The sequence below is a fragment of the Lagenorhynchus albirostris genome, chromosome 6, assembly GCF_949774975.1.
Source record: "Lagenorhynchus albirostris chromosome 6, mLagAlb1.1, whole genome shotgun sequence".
NCBI classification, from domain to species: Eukaryota; Metazoa; Chordata; class Mammalia; order Artiodactyla; family Delphinidae; genus Lagenorhynchus; species Lagenorhynchus albirostris.
In genome coordinates this window covers 9,510,246-9,528,000 of record NC_083100.1, presented here as the reverse complement: position 1 = coordinate 9,528,000, position 17,755 = coordinate 9,510,246, and the positions used below count along the sequence as shown (strand labels likewise).

The 17,755-nt window shown below is 40.2% G+C and overlaps 1 protein-coding gene across 7 annotated transcripts in view; it reads right to left on the bottom strand.

The window, feature by feature from the left end:
- Nucleotides 1–591: 591 nt before the first annotated feature.
- Nucleotides 592–17,755, bottom strand: part of TRIP12 (thyroid hormone receptor interactor 12) — a 106,053-nt gene continuing 88,889 nt past the window's right edge. For all 7 annotated transcript variants that reach the window (XM_060151907.1, XM_060151908.1, XM_060151910.1 and 4 more), the window contains 8 exons: nucleotides 11,687–11,801; nucleotides 11,239–11,393; nucleotides 10,068–10,232; nucleotides 7,086–7,250; nucleotides 5,396–5,509; nucleotides 3,279–3,373; nucleotides 2,720–2,823; nucleotides 592–1,977 (listed from right to left, as the gene is read on the bottom strand). In XM_060151907.1, coding sequence (XP_060007890.1) covers nucleotides 1,781–1,977; nucleotides 2,720–2,823; nucleotides 3,279–3,373; nucleotides 5,396–5,509; nucleotides 7,086–7,250; nucleotides 10,068–10,232; nucleotides 11,239–11,393; nucleotides 11,687–11,801 — 1,110 coding nt within the window. In that variant the 3' untranslated portion in view covers nucleotides 592–1,780. The remainder of the gene's footprint in view (nucleotides 1,978–2,719; nucleotides 2,824–3,278; nucleotides 3,374–5,395; nucleotides 5,510–7,085; nucleotides 7,251–10,067; nucleotides 10,233–11,238; nucleotides 11,394–11,686; nucleotides 11,802–17,755) is intronic.

Sequence of the window (17,755 nt, the reverse complement as noted above, 5' to 3'; positions counted from 1 at the left end):
AATGTTAGAACTGCAGAAACACAACTCCCTCCTCTGATGTCAAAGGGAAGCAGCTCACTCTCCAGAGCCTCTGCAAGGACCAGGGAGAGACACTCCGAGTTCCTCTCACAGCTCCGTCCCACCTAAGGGGGGTGGGTCACTGCCCAGGTGCACTGAGACGAGGGGATGCTCCTATAAGGCCATTTAAGTGGAAACGACAAAGTAATCTAAATAAAATAAGCCACGGAGTTTCTTTTAAGTGGTGAAATAGGGGACAAAGGGGTTTTGACATCAATTAAATAAGACTTTAGAACAAACAAAAGTAAATTGATTTCTCAAAGTCCAATAAGAAAACAATTAGCTCATCTCTCATTTTCAGAAAGATGAATGATGGAAATTCTCTCAAATTTATGCAACAGGCTTAATTTTGAACCTTAGGAATGAAGGAAGGAGTCTCCTCTCATTCTCTTTCTACATTTTATGTTCTTCAGTTGCTATTCTAAATTCTTTGAATAGCGAAATCAGCCATGAGCTGTGATGATCTGCCTGCATTGAGATACATCTCTACAACTAAAAGTTATGCATACGGCACAGAACTATAAACAAAAAAGGTAAAGCAAACTTTATTTATTTTCAGGTAAAAACATGAACCTGATGAATTATTGCAGATTTGAGAAATCAGCACAGAAAACAACTGGACAGAGCATTGCCTACAGGTGCTTTGATGTGTGTCGAGACAAAGGCTGAGCTGTTTGTCCCGCGTGAGCACTGGGAGGAGGGGGAGAGAAGAGCGGAACAGCGAAAGAAGACACCAAACAAAAACTTAAAACGAGAGAAAGGGGGGAAAACTTTTTCTTTACTCCAACAGGGAATGAAACCTGCTAACTTTGCTTAAAACCGTATACATCAATTCAAAATGCTCTGGCCACAGAATAATAAATACTGGCCAGCCCAAGCTGCAGACTTTTTAACCTACACAAAAGAAACGAATGAGCTCTCCTTGCCTCCATCACAGAGGCGGTGGTTGCCAGAATCACCACGTAAACAGTCCTAGTGCGTCCCTGGTACAAGGCCAGTGATACCCTACAACTATATTAAAACTAAGCTATAAGAAAAGGCTACCTAGTTACAAAGGCTGAATTATATTGACAACATATTTCAATTCCATGAATTTTAAATTATATCTTAATTTGAGAGAGAACAGGGAACAACGAAAGCCCATGGCTGACGAAGATGTACCAACTGCGGGTTCTGTATACAAAAAACCTGTGTGAGCGGCACAGACAGTACACGGATCAGGGCGGGGAAACTCAGGGGAAGTGAAAAGCACACAGAGCTCACCTACTAAACTGTATTTGTCAAATACACGGGAGCTTTAATTTCTGTACTTATGTACAAGAGTTGTCTTTGGAGGAAACAAAACTGCAGACTTAGCTAGATGGATACACACAGCCCAGAATTAAACTGCACAGCGACATTTATTGTTTCAGCCTGGAAAAACATCCCTTTTTTTAAATTTCACACAGCAAAGCAAGTTAAAAACTTCACTCGTCAAATAAATGATAATTTAAACAAGAACTTGCTAAAGAAACCTCATCACAACAACGTTTTAGGGCCTGATCACTTTAAGTCCATGGGGCCATTAATGAATAGGAACCAAGTGTCTCTTTATAATCTGCAAGCCGTTTTCCTACAACAAGAAGGCGTAACATGTTTCCTTGACTCAGGTGATACATTTAGAAAAGAAATCATGATTTTTCTCTTTTGCTGTAACAGGCAGACACTGCGTTTCTCATTGTGATCAGGAAAGATGGAACGACTGCTGCCCTTCCCTCGCTGCCATCAACAGCTTTTCTCGCATTATCTCGATGCTCGAATAGTCCGGCAACTTAAGATAGTTCACACAGGTCATTACGGAGGGCAGGAAGTCATCTGGGTTCTCTGTTGATTCGAAGGTCTTCCGGACAATTGTCAAAGGTGGATTCAAGCTCCGGAAGCCTGATGAAGAGGGAAGAAAGAAGGACAGAGGAACTTGGCAAGTTTACGGGATGCCCGCCAGCTAGCTCAGGGAAACCCGCCTCTCATCCATAAGGAGAATGGGTCTGGAAGAACAAGTATACGTACCCTTTTTCTTATCTGCCCCCATCAGAAACACACTACACTGCTCTAATGCACAGCATTACCATACACAGAGGTACTCTTTCCTGCTCGATATATCTTGAATGAACTCTACCCATTCAAGATATATCGAGGGTACGGAACCTGGTACGTGCTTTATCTACAATCAGAAGTCACCGTATAACATGGAGGCAAACAGTTCTTTATGCTTCCCTTATGCTTTTAAAAGAGCGCCAATTCAACTCATATTAGGATTCGTTTCTGAAAAAAACAGACTTTAGAATGCCTTTTCATCTAAGCCATCTAAGGGTTTATAATGTACGTATGTCTGAGAATTTGAATTTTGTGTAGAGAAGCAGCATTACATGTACATTAGTAGTCCTACTTCAGTGTGTTTAAGTCAATCCCTATGAATTGTCCTACCAGTGATATCCCTTAACACACTGCAGAACAAATTGAAAACTTAGAAACATTATGATATTGAAATAACTAAGAGGCACTCAAGGTCAAATAAAGAATATCCTGCTGTTGGCACTGAAGTTTTGCGTGCGTTCTCCACCCCCTCCCCCCCACACACACACACACTCACTCATAGCTACAGTAAATCAACTGCTGTACCCACCTCCAACAGGCAATCTTGGGCTACCTGTCACAAACTGGAGAAATAACCTCTGCTGCTCATTATCAAAACTACTGAGAATCTCAAACAAGAACTTCACAGCCCGACTATAACAGAAATAAATACACCATAGTTACTTCATCGTATTAAAATACAGTTTTGACTCTCATAATTAGCTAGAGACTATCAAATGTAAATATGACTACATATGAATTCACATTGTAATGCACTCAAATATGTTTCTGTTGTTACAGTTGGAATTCAAGTGGAATGATTACTGTTGTAATAAATAAGACCTGTCTGGGATTGTACAGATATTTCCACTTTACTATACGTAAAAATGGGTAATGGGGTCACAGTGGGATTCCCCACCTTTCCTCCTCCCGCCCATTTTCACAGAAATACTTGGGGCAAATAAAACAAAAAACCCTTTCGGTCCTAAAGTTGCAGTCTTGAGAGAAATGAAGCCAAAATATTAGAAAGCCTCCTTTAATAAGTAAACAAATTTTAAAATGTATATATATGTGTGTGTATGTGAAAACTGGCAGAACCCAGGACTTACCTGTCATGAGTATAACCGTGATCTGGCCTGCAGCATTCCATCAGTGTCTTTGCATCCCAAGTGTCTGCTTTACTGCCACACAGGAGCTGATCCAGCTGTGTGTTTAAACACGGGCAACAGATTACTAAGGACACAGCTGTGTAACTGACTGAAAATGCACACATGTTCTGTTCTGTGGCATGCCAATATAAAGGTCTACAGAAGCCCCAGAACTTCAGCTTGGTACTCTTTACAATGTGCTCTTCTAGTATATTTACAGATTCAAGCTCTTCTTCAACTGACATGAACAGGTGCACTGTCCATTTGCATGAACTAGGTTCTAGGGAGCCTTTAATCTAAGACAAAACATACCTGAGACCAGCCCTTAATTGAAGTTCTCCTAATTCTTCTCGTTTCTTAAGAGGCTTTAACTCAATATCTACTTCTAACCAGGGAGATTTTATAAATCCTGGCTTTTAGAAACACGAGGGCACACCATAACGGAAACCAAGAGAGAGAACAGTGAGCTGGAGACAGAAGTGGGAGAGGAGAGCTGAACTGAGACACAGCAAATGGGTAGGTCTTCCCACTTTGCTAAGAAAGGCAATTCTGTGCCACATGGTCGTCTAGGACCACGCTAGTCATTACAGAACAGATATCAGAAAGCAAAAAATGCCTGTGTGTCCTTGGAAAATCTAACATGAGTTTCCAATTAAACCATCTCTCACCTGGTAGACTGCCCATTTGCAGGATGACTCGTACACTCTGAGAAAATCCATTTGGAGCATGTGAAATTTGGTATCTACTACGTGTCACTCACTGTCAGGTACTTTATGTATCTTGTTCAGTAAGCGAGAGGTTATCTCAATCTTATGAATGAGCCAGTCAGCTCAGATAGGACAAGCTGGGTAAGGTCACACCGCTAAGTAATGGGGACCAGGATCCAATTCCAAAAGGAACACTTGCTGTTTTCAATTCCAGGTGACACTTAGTGCCTAAAAGTGCCAGGTACACCACATGTTTTAATAAGCAGCAAATCAAAGTGGACATAAAAATAATAATTGAGATGAAAACGCTAAGTCATTTAAAGATTTCCAGATTCAGTCGGTAATAAAGGTGTAGTCTAAAGCTAGTACTCAAAAAAAAGAAACAAAAAGGTTTCCAACCTGGGGAAACCAAACACCTTCCAGACCCTTTCTATGACACCTCACTATCAGTAAGTAGTTTTCTGAGATTCTTGTTGCACTTTAAGTAAAGATGGCTGGAAAAAAATGATGCACATAAACTCATTAACTCCATTCTCACAAGTGTTCTCTGGATTTGGCAACTAGGTAATTTGCAACATTTCCTTAAAACTTCAAGGACTAACCTCGCTCATGAAACAATCAACATCTCAGCGAATCCAGAAAGTTTAGCTTAAAAACAACAACAAGTAACCTCCCCAGTGTCACTTTCATTACTATGGACCCATGGCTCTCCCCACCAGCCACAGGTGTACAGAAACCCAAGTCCCACTCTCCACCAAGCAGCGTCGAGGGTCAGCTGACAAGAATGCTATGCCTGGGACTTCCCTGGTGGCGCAGTGGTTAAGAATCCACCTGCCAATGCAGGGGACACGGGTTCGAGCCCTGGTCCGGGAAGATCCCACATGCCGCGGAGCAACTAAGCCCATGCGCCACAACTACTGAAGCCCGCGCTCCACAACAAGAGAAGCCACTGCAATGAGAAGCCCGCACACCTCAATGAAGAGTAGCCCCCGCTCGCCGCAACTAGAGAAAACCCGTGCGCAGCAACGAAGACCCAACAGAGCCAAAAAAAAAAAAAAAAAAAAGAAACAAAAAGAAAAACAGAATGCTATGCTTACTCAATCACACATGGATCCCATGCTCTTTTATACTATATTTAATACTTATTTATATATGTTATACATTATACTTAATACATTATATTTAATATTCTTCCTCACTCAGGAAATGATCTTATCTTTCCGAAACATCCACCCCGCCACCGCACCCAACCATCTACCTTTCTGTTTGCAACAATGGGGTCTTTGACTAAATAGCACAGAGAGACCCCACTAAGATAATTATAGGTACAGAACTAGAGATGACCATTTCTTTTACACACAAGCTACTCACTTCTTCCGGATAGAAGTACTGAAGGTGACTGAGTGGGAAGACTGATTCAAATCCATCTCTGAATGAATCAAACTGCCTGGAAACGCCTTCATTTAGTGCCCAGAATATAACCAGCTGCAAAAAGAAAACTCTTTCAAAATCTGCGACAAGATTTCAAATTTCTTTCCTATTTAATATTTGGCAAACTACAGTGAAACATCCTTCCTGATCACTTAAAAAAAAAAAAATGAAGTCTTTAAAATATCTCCCAGTAAATTACGTAAGTAAAAGACAAGTCAGGTCAACTTCTAATTCAGGGTCTGGCCAATAAGAAAATGTAAAAAATGCCATGTGTGTTATAAATTAATATATTTAGTGTGTTTTAAAATTCATTTATCAGTACATAAAATCCCTATGAGTTATACTTTACCTTACCAGATGAGAAGCAGATGAAACTTCCGAAGAGGATAAAATGTTATTGAGAATTAAAGATAATGTTTCAAGAGTCAAAATTACCAACTGTTAAGTGTTTTAAATTTTTAATGTGCAATTTTTAGTTCTAACTCCTGTTAAGTTCTTAGAGCCCAATCCTTCTGCAGTATGTGTCTCCACTTAGAGAAAGGTAAACTCTGGAATGCAGCCACGTGAAACTGAAGGGCCACAGAAAGCATCTGCTATTGGTCCAACATCTCCTAGTCATCAATGACTTTGGCTAACCCTTTGGATTCAGAAATAGGGGACCTACTCAGATAAAAATGAAAACAATAGCGTTTCGTTGACAGAAAAACACAAGCATTATTACAAATATTTTCAGAGAACCTAGTTTGGAGTTAACTCATCATTTACTAGTAAGCTGAAAGATTAATTTTCTCAAAGTAGGTAGTATGAGAACACAGCCCTACTGACTGTTAAAGGAATTACTTAGGAATCACAGAACTGTTAGGCATACTAAATAATAGAGGTCCTCTGCTATCTTCTTCTCTCAAACTGATGAAGAAACTGGAGCTGAAATTTTTCAGAGGTTCTATCTAAAATCCCACAGTAAGTTAGTGGAAAAGTCAGGTCTAGGAGGTATAGGTGGTATTTTGTCTGGAACCCAATGCTCTTTCCATTCAATGTCAGGAATAAACCAAAAGAAACTTTTCCAAAAGTAGTGATAATAAAGACTTACATAGGTTGTAATCTAAAACATAATTTGTATTCAGTACAAAATTGTTTTCCTTAACTTAACAAATATGGTCAAGGATCATGAAAGGCCTCACCAAACCCATAAATGTGTGCGCGCACGCACGCGTGGACAGCGTTAAAGGCTATTAGGTCAAGTTAGGTGGCTTGATAGAAAGGTAGAAATGCAGTTTAGTGACAACACAAGGGATGGCTGCTTTTCACTGATTTCTTCAAACTAAGAAAATGAGATGTTATTAGATAGTATTCAAGCTTGAAGAGAGAGAGTTCAAGGTTATAGAAGGTACTGCAAGATATCTGACACGTTCTCTCAAGAGCAAACAGAAGCGAAGGTCAGGAGAAGTGGACTTCGTGCAGCGATCCCGGGCGTCAAAGGTCTCACACCAGGGTGTGCAGCAGCTACCGGACACGCACCTGTGCTTCACTCGACCCTCCCTTCCCTCCCCCGCCTCAAAGCAGGCCCCCCGGGCCCAGCCCCGCATGGCCACAGCTGGCCTTCGCCCCAGGGGGCACTGCGAGTACATACTCTTAGATACTCCTCCAAATTGTGGATGGTGACCGGTATATCCTTTCCTCCTTTCTTCAGTTCGATGTTGGGAAACCCCGGCAGAGTGAAATCCAATCCTAGATCTTCAACTGAGCAGCCATTCATAGTCAGGGTTTCTAATGCATACTGTAGACTCTCTTTGGTCTAAAAAAAAGGGGGCGGGGGGTCAAGCCCAGTAATTCAGTCAGTTATGTTTGTGTTTATGAAATAAAAGATATGCTAATAAATTTTATGGGTTCCCTTAGCTCTTATTTCTTTCTTTTTTTGTCATCATCTACACAAAAATAAGTCACTGAGATCAGAAAGGAAATAATCTTAAACACTTCAAAATCCAATTATTTTTATATGAGAAAACAAGATAGCCTGAGTGCTCCTCTGCAATGAGGTGTCCGCTACTCAGTCTGACCATATTCAGTCAGATTTCACAGAAAGGCCATAATCATTTGCACAGTGGTCAATTTAAGAGGGTAGGCTCTATAGAGCCAGACAAACTTTTTATAAATTCTAGGCTAATCTTAATGAATCCAATACATGTATATAGCAAATACTGAGTAATACAGTGCAGTTAGGAAATTGTAGATACAAATAATGCACTATCTAGTATAAATAAATTTTTTCTCTGCAAGCTCAAGTCTAAAGAATACCCAGAGATTCTTCATTCGATTACTGTAGGCCCAGCATTAACAAATTTGTATTCATACAGCAACAGTGTGATGAAAAAAGGCTCTAGCAAACCCCTAAGAAAAGTCAACTCCTACTCTGAAGACAAATGTTAAAAAGTTAGTATTATTCACTTTTTAAAACGTTTAAGATCATGAAAGGCTTATATAAAATATAATTTCTGAATCAAAGACCAACATACAAAACTGCAAATTCTATCTGAAAATGAAGGTATCCAGTATAGGAGAAAGAAGGTAAATGACCTTCCGAATTAAAGATGCCTCCGAGTATGAAATTCCTAATGGCTAAACAGTCAAAGTGCAGAAAATCATTTAAACAAAAAAAGGCTACAAAGTTCTGGTTAACAGTCATTTTTTAAAGAGGAAAGTGAAAGCTGCGTAGGATTACAGATAATTCAAAACACAGAGGAGGGTTAGGGTTAAGGTGAAATACATTGTTGAGAATTTTTACTCCTCTGCAAAAATACATGTGTAGGTCTCTCTCAGTTTCGGGAACATCACTGGATGACACACAAAGAAAGACTTTTCATTTTACATTTGAAATATTCTTCAGCAAAAGGACTTAAACTCTCCATTTTAACGTTCTCTGACTAGAAAGCTCTCCAAAATGCTATCATTGATAGGAATCTAGAATATACAATATGTCCTTGAGATGTTTAAAAGGAATTAGCTGTCTCTTTCTCTAGACCTTACACGTTAAATTGAAAGCCAAGTTTTAGCCCATTTTCCATGTGCCTTTCACAGTGGAAACTCAGCCAGGACAACTTGCTCCATCAGAATGCTTTATAAATAATGAGGTGAGGTGTGTGAGAATACCACCAGTCCTCATGTTCCAGTTGCCAGTTTCTGGAGTGTGGTTTCTGTGCTATGGATTTTATATTTTTAAATTGGTAACATCAGGAATAATAAAGATTAGAAGAACAAATCTCCAAAGATTTGAGAAAGAGAACTGTGGCAGCACACTGCACTGGAGACAATGGTAAGTAAGAGAGCTTGCAAAAGCTGTCAGAGTGTGGGCTCCAGAGCAGACAGGCTGGGTTTCAGTTCTAGCTCTCCGGTGTTCTAGGTATGTGACTGTGGGCAGGTTACTCAACCATCTGCCTTGGGTTTCTCATGTGTAAAGTAGGGGTAACGGGAATATCTAAATCTCACAGCAGATTAAATGAATGAGTACACGTAAGGCTCGTGGAAGAGCACCACAAGCTGTCCTGTATCTGGAGCGGGCGGGGCTCTCTGTGGTGGTGTTTGCGTTATTTTCCTAAGAGATGATCTTAAATAAGATGACAGTAGTTTAAAATTTAAACCTTAAAAGTTGGTGAGCATAAACCTTACTAAAAATCCCAAGACAACAGGTTTTATATGGAAAAGAGGCACCTGGCTTCTTTAAACACCAATTTCTCTTAATAAACATTTACCCCAAAATTGCCATTAATAATTACCGATTAATATGGGAGATAAAATTAATTTTCTTACAAATCACCTCCTTCCCCGACAAAAAGTATTCTAAAAACCCCATCTACTATAAGCTCCTCTCTATCTTAAGAGATGTGACACTTTTTCTAGCTACAGAATCTTAAATCTCTATTCTTATTTTACGTAATTTATAAAATGGGAGTTGATTTAACACTGGTCCACGTTACCTGCCCCCATACAAGACGTCTGACTCTATGCCACTTTTTAAAAATACAACTTTGTCTTCTTCCAATGTCAGACACAGAACCACTGTTATTCTCAAATGATTTAATTTTGTTAATGTATAGAGAATATACACTGATGATTTAAAGATCAAGATTACCCATGAGATCTAACAGAGAAACCTTAACAGATGTCACCAAGAAACAGGGATACCTACCATGACCTTTAAAAATATCTTCCTGAGATCTCTCTAGAAACAGATGAACTGTTCCTAAATTAAGCCATCTTTCTGGAAAATCAATCTGTCCTGCGAATAGGCTTATTGATTCAAATGCTTACTAAAAGAACTCAGTATGATAGAGTATCTGCCCAGATACATAATGTCCATCTAAAATATAATAAACAAGAGCCCTATGGTTTTAGTTAGAGGTGTATTTTATTTGCTGGTCAAGCTGTCTGTTCAACACCTGCTGTTATTACAGGTCATCTTACCAACTGTAAAATCATATGCTTCAGTTATTATAATAAAAATTTAAACTCTTCCAATATAAAATAATAACTGGACCAAATACAAATCATTAACAAAGAACTCATCTTTCTACAAAAAGAAACTGATCCACTTGACTGTCTCATTTTCTAAGCCTACCTGGGATTTATCTTGTTCAAGTCTTTTCTTCTGTCTGACAATGTCTTCTAGGTGATACACTGATCTGGCTACAACTGGGTCAATGTCAAACAAATCGTGTGACGTCAGTGAAGTTTCTTGCCGTAGCATCCATTTGTAAAAAGGTAAGCCCAGGGGAAGGTCCACCTGAAAGAGAAGGTGCAAATATCACAACAGTCACACCAAGCTTCTAGCACTGCCTCAATTCTTTAAGTGACACTTCAAGAGGTCATTTTAAAAGGTCAAGTAATCCCCAGGGGAAAAAAACATATTTAAAGAACTGTTTCTCTCAGTACATGAAACTGTCCCCATTTAAACTCAATTTGGGGCTGATATTGTTAAAAAAAAAAATTCGAATACTGAAGATTCCTATTGAAACACTGGCCCTAAAAAAGAAGTTTTCAATGATGGACATACATTCTCCATAAGGACCTCAACACCAAGAGATGTTTAGAGGAGTCTTACTCAACTTTGGACCAAGTGAACTTAATTCCACTTCAGTCTGTATTATTGCATATTTGGAAGGAAGAATGTAGAAGACCAATTACTTATAACTAAAATGAAAAAATGGAACTTCAAAAATAACTGATTAACAGCACATTCTTTCAACAACAATGAAATTGTAAGCCTGACATCAGATGAAAACGTCTTACACATACTGACAAAGTATCTCAGAAAACATGAGAAGAAAAAAATGAAGAAAAGTCCAGAAACATTCAAACCTCTCTGTGAATACTAATTTTTTGGGTTATTTTCACTCCTGCACGTTAATGGAAATTTACTGCAGTTTAGCCACATGCTCATACTTTTCCTATTGAATTAAAAATCTAACTCAAACACTTAAAAATATATATAATTAAAACCACCCTTAATGTTGCCTGATTCTCTGAACCCTTGCTACTAAAGGAACGGTCCACAGACTGGCACTTGGGTATCACCTGAATGCTGGTAAGAAAATGTGGAAACCTGGGCCTGACCCATGAACTGCTGAATCAAAACTGGCTTTTTAAATAAATTCTCCAAGCAATTCATATGCACATTAAGGTTTGTGAAGCAGTGTTTTAAAATATAGCATTAAATGCAGGGGATTAAGGTACCGTCACAGAACACAGGTACAAAAAAATTGTAGAAAAAAAGGTAATTCTATACTTACCAATCTGAAATCCATGATAGCCTTGGCCATTAATTTTCCTAAGAAGCGAAACTTCATCTTAACTTTTGCGATATGAGCTGGCTTAGCTGTCCTACCAAAGGGAAGCGCAAACAGGCCTTGGAGGTTTTGAATATACTTGGTCCCTTCTTGGCTTCCTATAAAATGAGTAAATCACCAAACTTTAGATGCTATTTCCCAAAACAAGACAGACCCGGTAATTAAGAACATTTAAGAAATTCAGTGTTCTCAAAATCAGATAGCAGATCACAGAATGAAGTCCTCTAGAGCTGGAAGGGCCTCCCTTATTTGATAAATGAGAAAACAAAGGTGAAAAGAAATTAGGTCAGAGAGCCAGGCCCTCTACTATAAGCTAAATATATATAATGAATTGTAAGGGCCCTTTACCTGAACTGAATAACAAATTGACTTAGTCACAGATTAGTATTACCTTTTGGATTGCTAAGAGTTACTTCTTCCCCTCTCCAGAGACCCAAGTCAGCTCTCTGTAGTTCCTGAGATACAAGTGCATAAAACTCCAGTGTAGGCCCCAGACCTGTGCCAACCTACAGAGGAACATAAGTAGGACAAGTTAAAGTTTAGAATCTGTGCTGCCCTTTTTTTTAACCTGCCAACCTTTTGGCAATGGATACTAATAACAACTGTCTACCAGAATGTATTAGAGGTTATTTCCCAAACTGTCCTGTCTTTCCTCAGTCCAGGTCATCTGGAATGAGAACCAGCAACCCTTTACTATTTCCTGCTTCCTGTGGCCCCAACATTTTAATTGTATGGTTCAAACTCATATACTAATACGAGTACCCTTGCAGCTATATACCGTGCCCTCAGGGAACAGATGGCACTGTCTGGAATGGATTTCTTTCCCATTCTCTCTCTGGTGAACTGTTCCCCTGGAACCAACTCAAATGTCCACTCCTTAGGAGAAGCCTCTTTATCTGCCCAAGCAGTTACTTTGCTTCTTTTTCAGAACTTACATTTTGGCTACTTAAGTACTCACCACATTAGACTACCGTGATTTCATTACATGCTTGCGTACCTCACTTAGGGGTAACTTTAATTCACCTTGTATCCATTGTAGTGCCGGGGCAAACACCAGCCATTTAATAGAGGTTTGTTGAATAAAACACAAAAAAAGGAACGTCTGGACCCACACCAGCACCCACATTATTCCTTCATGTTCTAACAAGGTCCTATCAGCTCACACCATAAATTAGATATGCAACTAAAGATAAGTTAATTCCATAGTTTATAAGCCTAATCTAACCACAGTCCTGTCAGGAAGGTTATATTTCACTTACTGATTACTTGTAAATAATGAGTATTATTGCACCATTAACACAGTTCCTTTCCCCACTAGCTTAAAGGATCTGACGTAGTCCACAAAACGGTCAACTGTAACTTTCCAAACAGTGACCTGCCTGGGTCTGGCAAAGCTTTCTAACCCAGTTCCACGTCTCTGTCAGTACTCCACGGCTGTAACTGGCATCCGTATTCACCTCCTGCTGCAACCACAGCCTTGGAGCCACCCGTGATGCTTCCCTTTCTGGCGCCTTAACAACCCATCATTAAACACTGTAAGCCCCACCTTCAGAATATGTTCCAAACTGGTCACCACAGCATCTCTTATCTGGCCCGGTGCTAGAGGCTCCTAAGTGGTCTCTGCAATGGCGCTCTCCACACCTCATGTCCTACTCTCACAGCGTGAGAGTGGATCCTCATACAACCTAAGTTCACATCATTCCTCCACAGCCTCCAAAGGCTCCCCATCTCGTTCAAGCAAAAGCTCAAATTCTTAGCTTGGCCTGGGTGTCCTATGTGATCCCTTGACTCCTATTTCTAGCCACTGTCATCCTCCAACAGGCAGAGAATTCTGCCTCAGGGCTTTTGCTTCACTTTTCTTCTGCTAAGAGAGAGCCTTTCCCCTAGATAGTAATGACTACTGCTCAAATGTCACCTCATTCCACCCTATCCTCTCCCCATCATGCTCTATCTTCTTATTTTGCTTTAGTTCTTCAGCACACATCCTACATATACATGTACATGAATGAATGAGTGTGTGTGTGTGTGTGTGTGTGTGTGTGTGTGTATCGGCCTCCCCAAACTAAAAGCTCCATGACAGTAAGGACTTTGTGTATTTTGTTCTCCACTCACACGTGAGCCTAGGAGGAAGGTAGGGAAAGAAGAAAAGAAAAAAACTGCAGTAACACCTGGTATCCACCAGATGGTGCTTTAAAGCCAGTTAATCCTAGCTCCTTTTAGCATAATTATCCCAGGTTAAACAGAAATCATAGATTAGATCAGCCTATTTCCTTCATCCAAATACTGTTACTGCTAACAGTAAAACAGACTTAACTTAAAATATTAAGTGACATGGGCAAAACTGTATACATTTTCATCCCAGGAAGCCTCTGTGAGGGTGGAAGGACCAGGTCACACCTGCTCTGGCGAGTCACCCCTGCACTGGGCTGGCCAGCAACCCCGTAGATAGACCTGACCTTTCCAGGAATCTTTATCCTACCCAGCCACTCCCTTAAAAAAAAAGGTAGGTGCTGTGGTTTTGCTTCATTTGTTTTGAAAGGAACGAGGAGACACAAAATTTGCCAGCCCCAAAGGTCTCTTTGGCATGCGGATTACTTACAGCTGAAAACAATCAAGGCCCAAAAGACTCGGGAAGAAACTGACTTATACTCTCTAACTGCCTAAAAGAATTCTGATAAAGGGCGGGTTCCCACAACAGAGCTATCACCAGAGGTATCTGCAAAGAATATGGGCTAGGGATGGTGGGAGGAAAACAGGGCCTAGGGATCAGAGTCCACTCTGGGTCCCATTGTCTCTGCCTGGCCTGGCAAATATTTGTTTACCAAACATCTGCTCCATGTGGACTGCCTTCCTCCCCCCTTTGAAGTCCCAAACCACTACCCCCAACATCCTCTTCTGTCTTTGGCTGAAGACAGTATTTAAGAGGAGGGTTTTGGCCATTTTGGTGAGTTACTCAGACTTCCTGTGACCAGCCAGAAGAACCTAGGAGGGTAGAGGAAAATGTCTTCCAAAAGGAAGGAAAAGCATAAAGCTCTAGAAACAAACACAGAAAAACAAAAAAGTTTGACAACTTGTGTTATTTGAAACTTTCAAAGTCTTTCTCTTTCAAAAGCTAATGCTTATATACTAGCATATACCACGTAACAGATAATGTTGTGTTTTACACATTTTAGCATTTAATCACTTAAACAACATAATGAGGTAGGCACAGTCACCGTGCCCTTCGTTGGGTTACTACTGGGGAGTTTACATAACTAGCCCGACTTCATACAGCTAGTAAGTGGCAGCACCAGGCTCCCCAGTCCATGCTCCTAACCTTTCATCGTCCTGGAGGCATAGACCATGTGACAGGTAATGGGCTCAAGTGGTTTGCTGAGCCCAGAGACTGGCTTAGTTCCTCCCTGGCTTACCAGTCATCTCTATTCAAGAATGGAGCCCATTCTGTTCTGACATTTTGGTCAGGATTCTTCTAGAGCTAGTTAGAAAGGCTTCCTAACAGACACCAGCTGACTTGTACGGTTGAATCCGGTTGACAACCCGAGGCCCTAAGCATATATAAAGCCAGCACTCCAGCCCTTCTTCCTCAATGAAGTTGGCTCACAGAATTTCTTCCAGAGTCATCAGGAAAGACCCATCAGTGAAAATCATAAAATTGTGATTTCTGTATCAGCATTTCAATCCTGACCCGTGGAACAATCAGCGTGATGCTATTCTGAACTTAAGTTTAGGTTTCATGTAAGACGCAATCTGAACAGGGGCATGAAGGATGAGAGAGTAAAGACGTTCATTCCTGACGAGAGAAAAATATGTTGGAGTAAAACAAAGTAGAAAAAGCGTGTTTAAATAACCAAGCAGAACAAGCTGGCTACAGCAAAGGTCTTACAGTTTCATGAGTAAGAAATTTGGACATGTAAACATATAAGAGCTGTATCCTCTGAGCAACAGGCAAGACCGGGGTAGATTCAAAAGACCCAAATTTCTTATCCCAGCTTCCATTCCGTCTGCCTCCCATCCCCTCCAGAGCTACTCCCTTCTGCTCTTCACCACCAAGCCTGATCCTCTGTTCAAGCTACACCCTTTGATTCCTTAACTCTCCCCTCTCATTCCTGAAACAGGCTCCTCATCTGAAAGGCTCATTCACTTGGTACCTCTACCACTCACTTTCCACACCCATTCGCACTCTGTCCTGCGTCCCCCGAACTACGCTGTGATCCTGGGAATGCAGGAACTCTGCCATAACCTGGATCCTGGCACTCTGTATACTTAGTACGTAACTACTTACAATTTTAAATTTGATGATTAAATACTGTCAACTATTCAAAAGTCTTAATGAGGAAGAGAAAATGCTTAAGAAAACGAGTGAAAAATCAAAGTCATGATTAAAATCACTTGGTTAACTACAGACAGCTTTGTAGATTAAACTGCTACATACACATAGTGCTCACCAAGAGCCCGGCACGGCTCTAACTCTTCACCACATGAACTGTCACAACTCTGAGGCTGTACTACAACCCACACTTCACAGATAAGAAAACTGGGAGGCAGAGTTGTTGGCTTTTATAAATAAATAATAAGTAAATGGAGTATTTGGAAATGTCATGTCCGTAAGTTTCAGATGTCCAAAAACTTAAGTTTTGTCTTAAAAAAAAAAAATTAAGATACTTCACTGCTGGTCCAGTGCGTTAAGACTCTGCGCTCCCAATGCAGGGGGCCCACGTTCGATGCCTGCTCAGGGAACTAGATCCTGTATGCGTGCTGCAGCTAAGAGTCTGCATGCCACAACTAAAGGAGCTCGCATGCTGCAACTAAGAATTCCTCATGCCGCAACTAAAAAAAGATCCCACATGCTGCAACTAAGACTCGGCGCAGCCAAAATAAATAAATAAAATAAATAATAAATAAATAAAATAAATATTTTTAAAGGAAGGAAAGTATCCCCAGGAGACTCAATACTTCAGAGTCAATTATAGAAAATCATTATTTTGAGTCTTTTGGCATACTGGCCTGGCTATTTAAAAACAATTCAAAAGAAACAAAAGAAAGATTAGAAAGAAAGTAAAGCTGTCTTTTTTCATGGGTGACATGACTGTCTACAACATGGAACAGCAAATTACAGCTCAGGCCCTACTGCCTGTTTTGTACAGTCTGTAGGCTAAGAATGGGCTTTACAATATTAAACGGTTGAAAAAATCCTTGAATAATATTTCACAATGTGTGAAAATTATATGACTTCAAATTTCAGTGACTATCAATAAAGTTTTATTGGAACACAGCCCTGCTCATTCATGTTTGTATTGTGTACGGCCACTTTCACGCTACAAAGCCAGAAGTGAGGAGCTGTGATGAAGACCACATAGTCCACAAAGCCTGAAACATTTATTATCTTGCTCTTCACAGAAAAGTTGCCCAAGCCCCGTATCTACAACAATCCTAAATGATCTATTTAAAATTTTTAGAACCAATAATTAAGTTATCAAGGTCACAGAAAACAAGGTCAACAAAGAAAACTTTACTTCTACAAACTAACAGCAACTGGAAATTGAAAAGAAAGAACAATATTATTTTCAAAACCATCAAAAAACATGAACTATTTGGGAGGAACTTAATAAAACATCTACACGAGAGACCTCTAGACTGCAGTTATGAAGCATACTGAGAGAAGTTAAAGACCTAAATCAGAGAAAGGCTACGCTGTATTCACACACTGGAAGATTCAATACCATAAACATCAACTCTCTCCCAAACTGATCATGATTCAACACAAACCTAATCAACATCCCGTGAGAGACTTCCCTGGTGGCGCAGTGGTTAAGAATCTGCCTGCCAATGCAGGGGACACAGGTTTGATCCCTGGTCCGGGAAGACCCCACATGCCGTGGAGCAACTAACCCAGTGTGCCACAACTACTGAGCCTGTGTGCCACACCTACTGAAGCCTGCACGCCTTAGAGCCTGTGCTCGGCAACAAGAGATGCTACCGCAATGAGAAGCCCGCGCACCGCAGTGAAGAGTAGCCCCCGCTCACCGCAACTGGAGAGAGCCCGCGCGCTGCAACAAAGACCCAATGCAGCTTAAAAAAAAAAAAAAAAAAAAAAAAAACACAAACTCAAAACAGATCGTAGGCCTAAATATAAGAGCTAAAACTATACAACTCCTAACAAAACAAATAAGAAAAAATGTTTGAGACCACGGTTTAATGGAAATTTTCTTGGGATACAAAAAGCATAAACCAGAAAGGGAAAAAATTGATAAACTGGATTTCATCAAAATTAACAACTTCTGCTCTTTCAAAGATACTTCATCAGGAAATGAAAAGATAAACAACAGACTGAAAGAAAATATTTGCAAAACACTTATCTCATAAAGGACTTGTATGCAGAATGTATAAAGAACTCCTAAAAGCTCTGATAAAACAAAACCCAATGAAAAAGTGGGCAGAATTCCTGGACACTTCCTCCAAA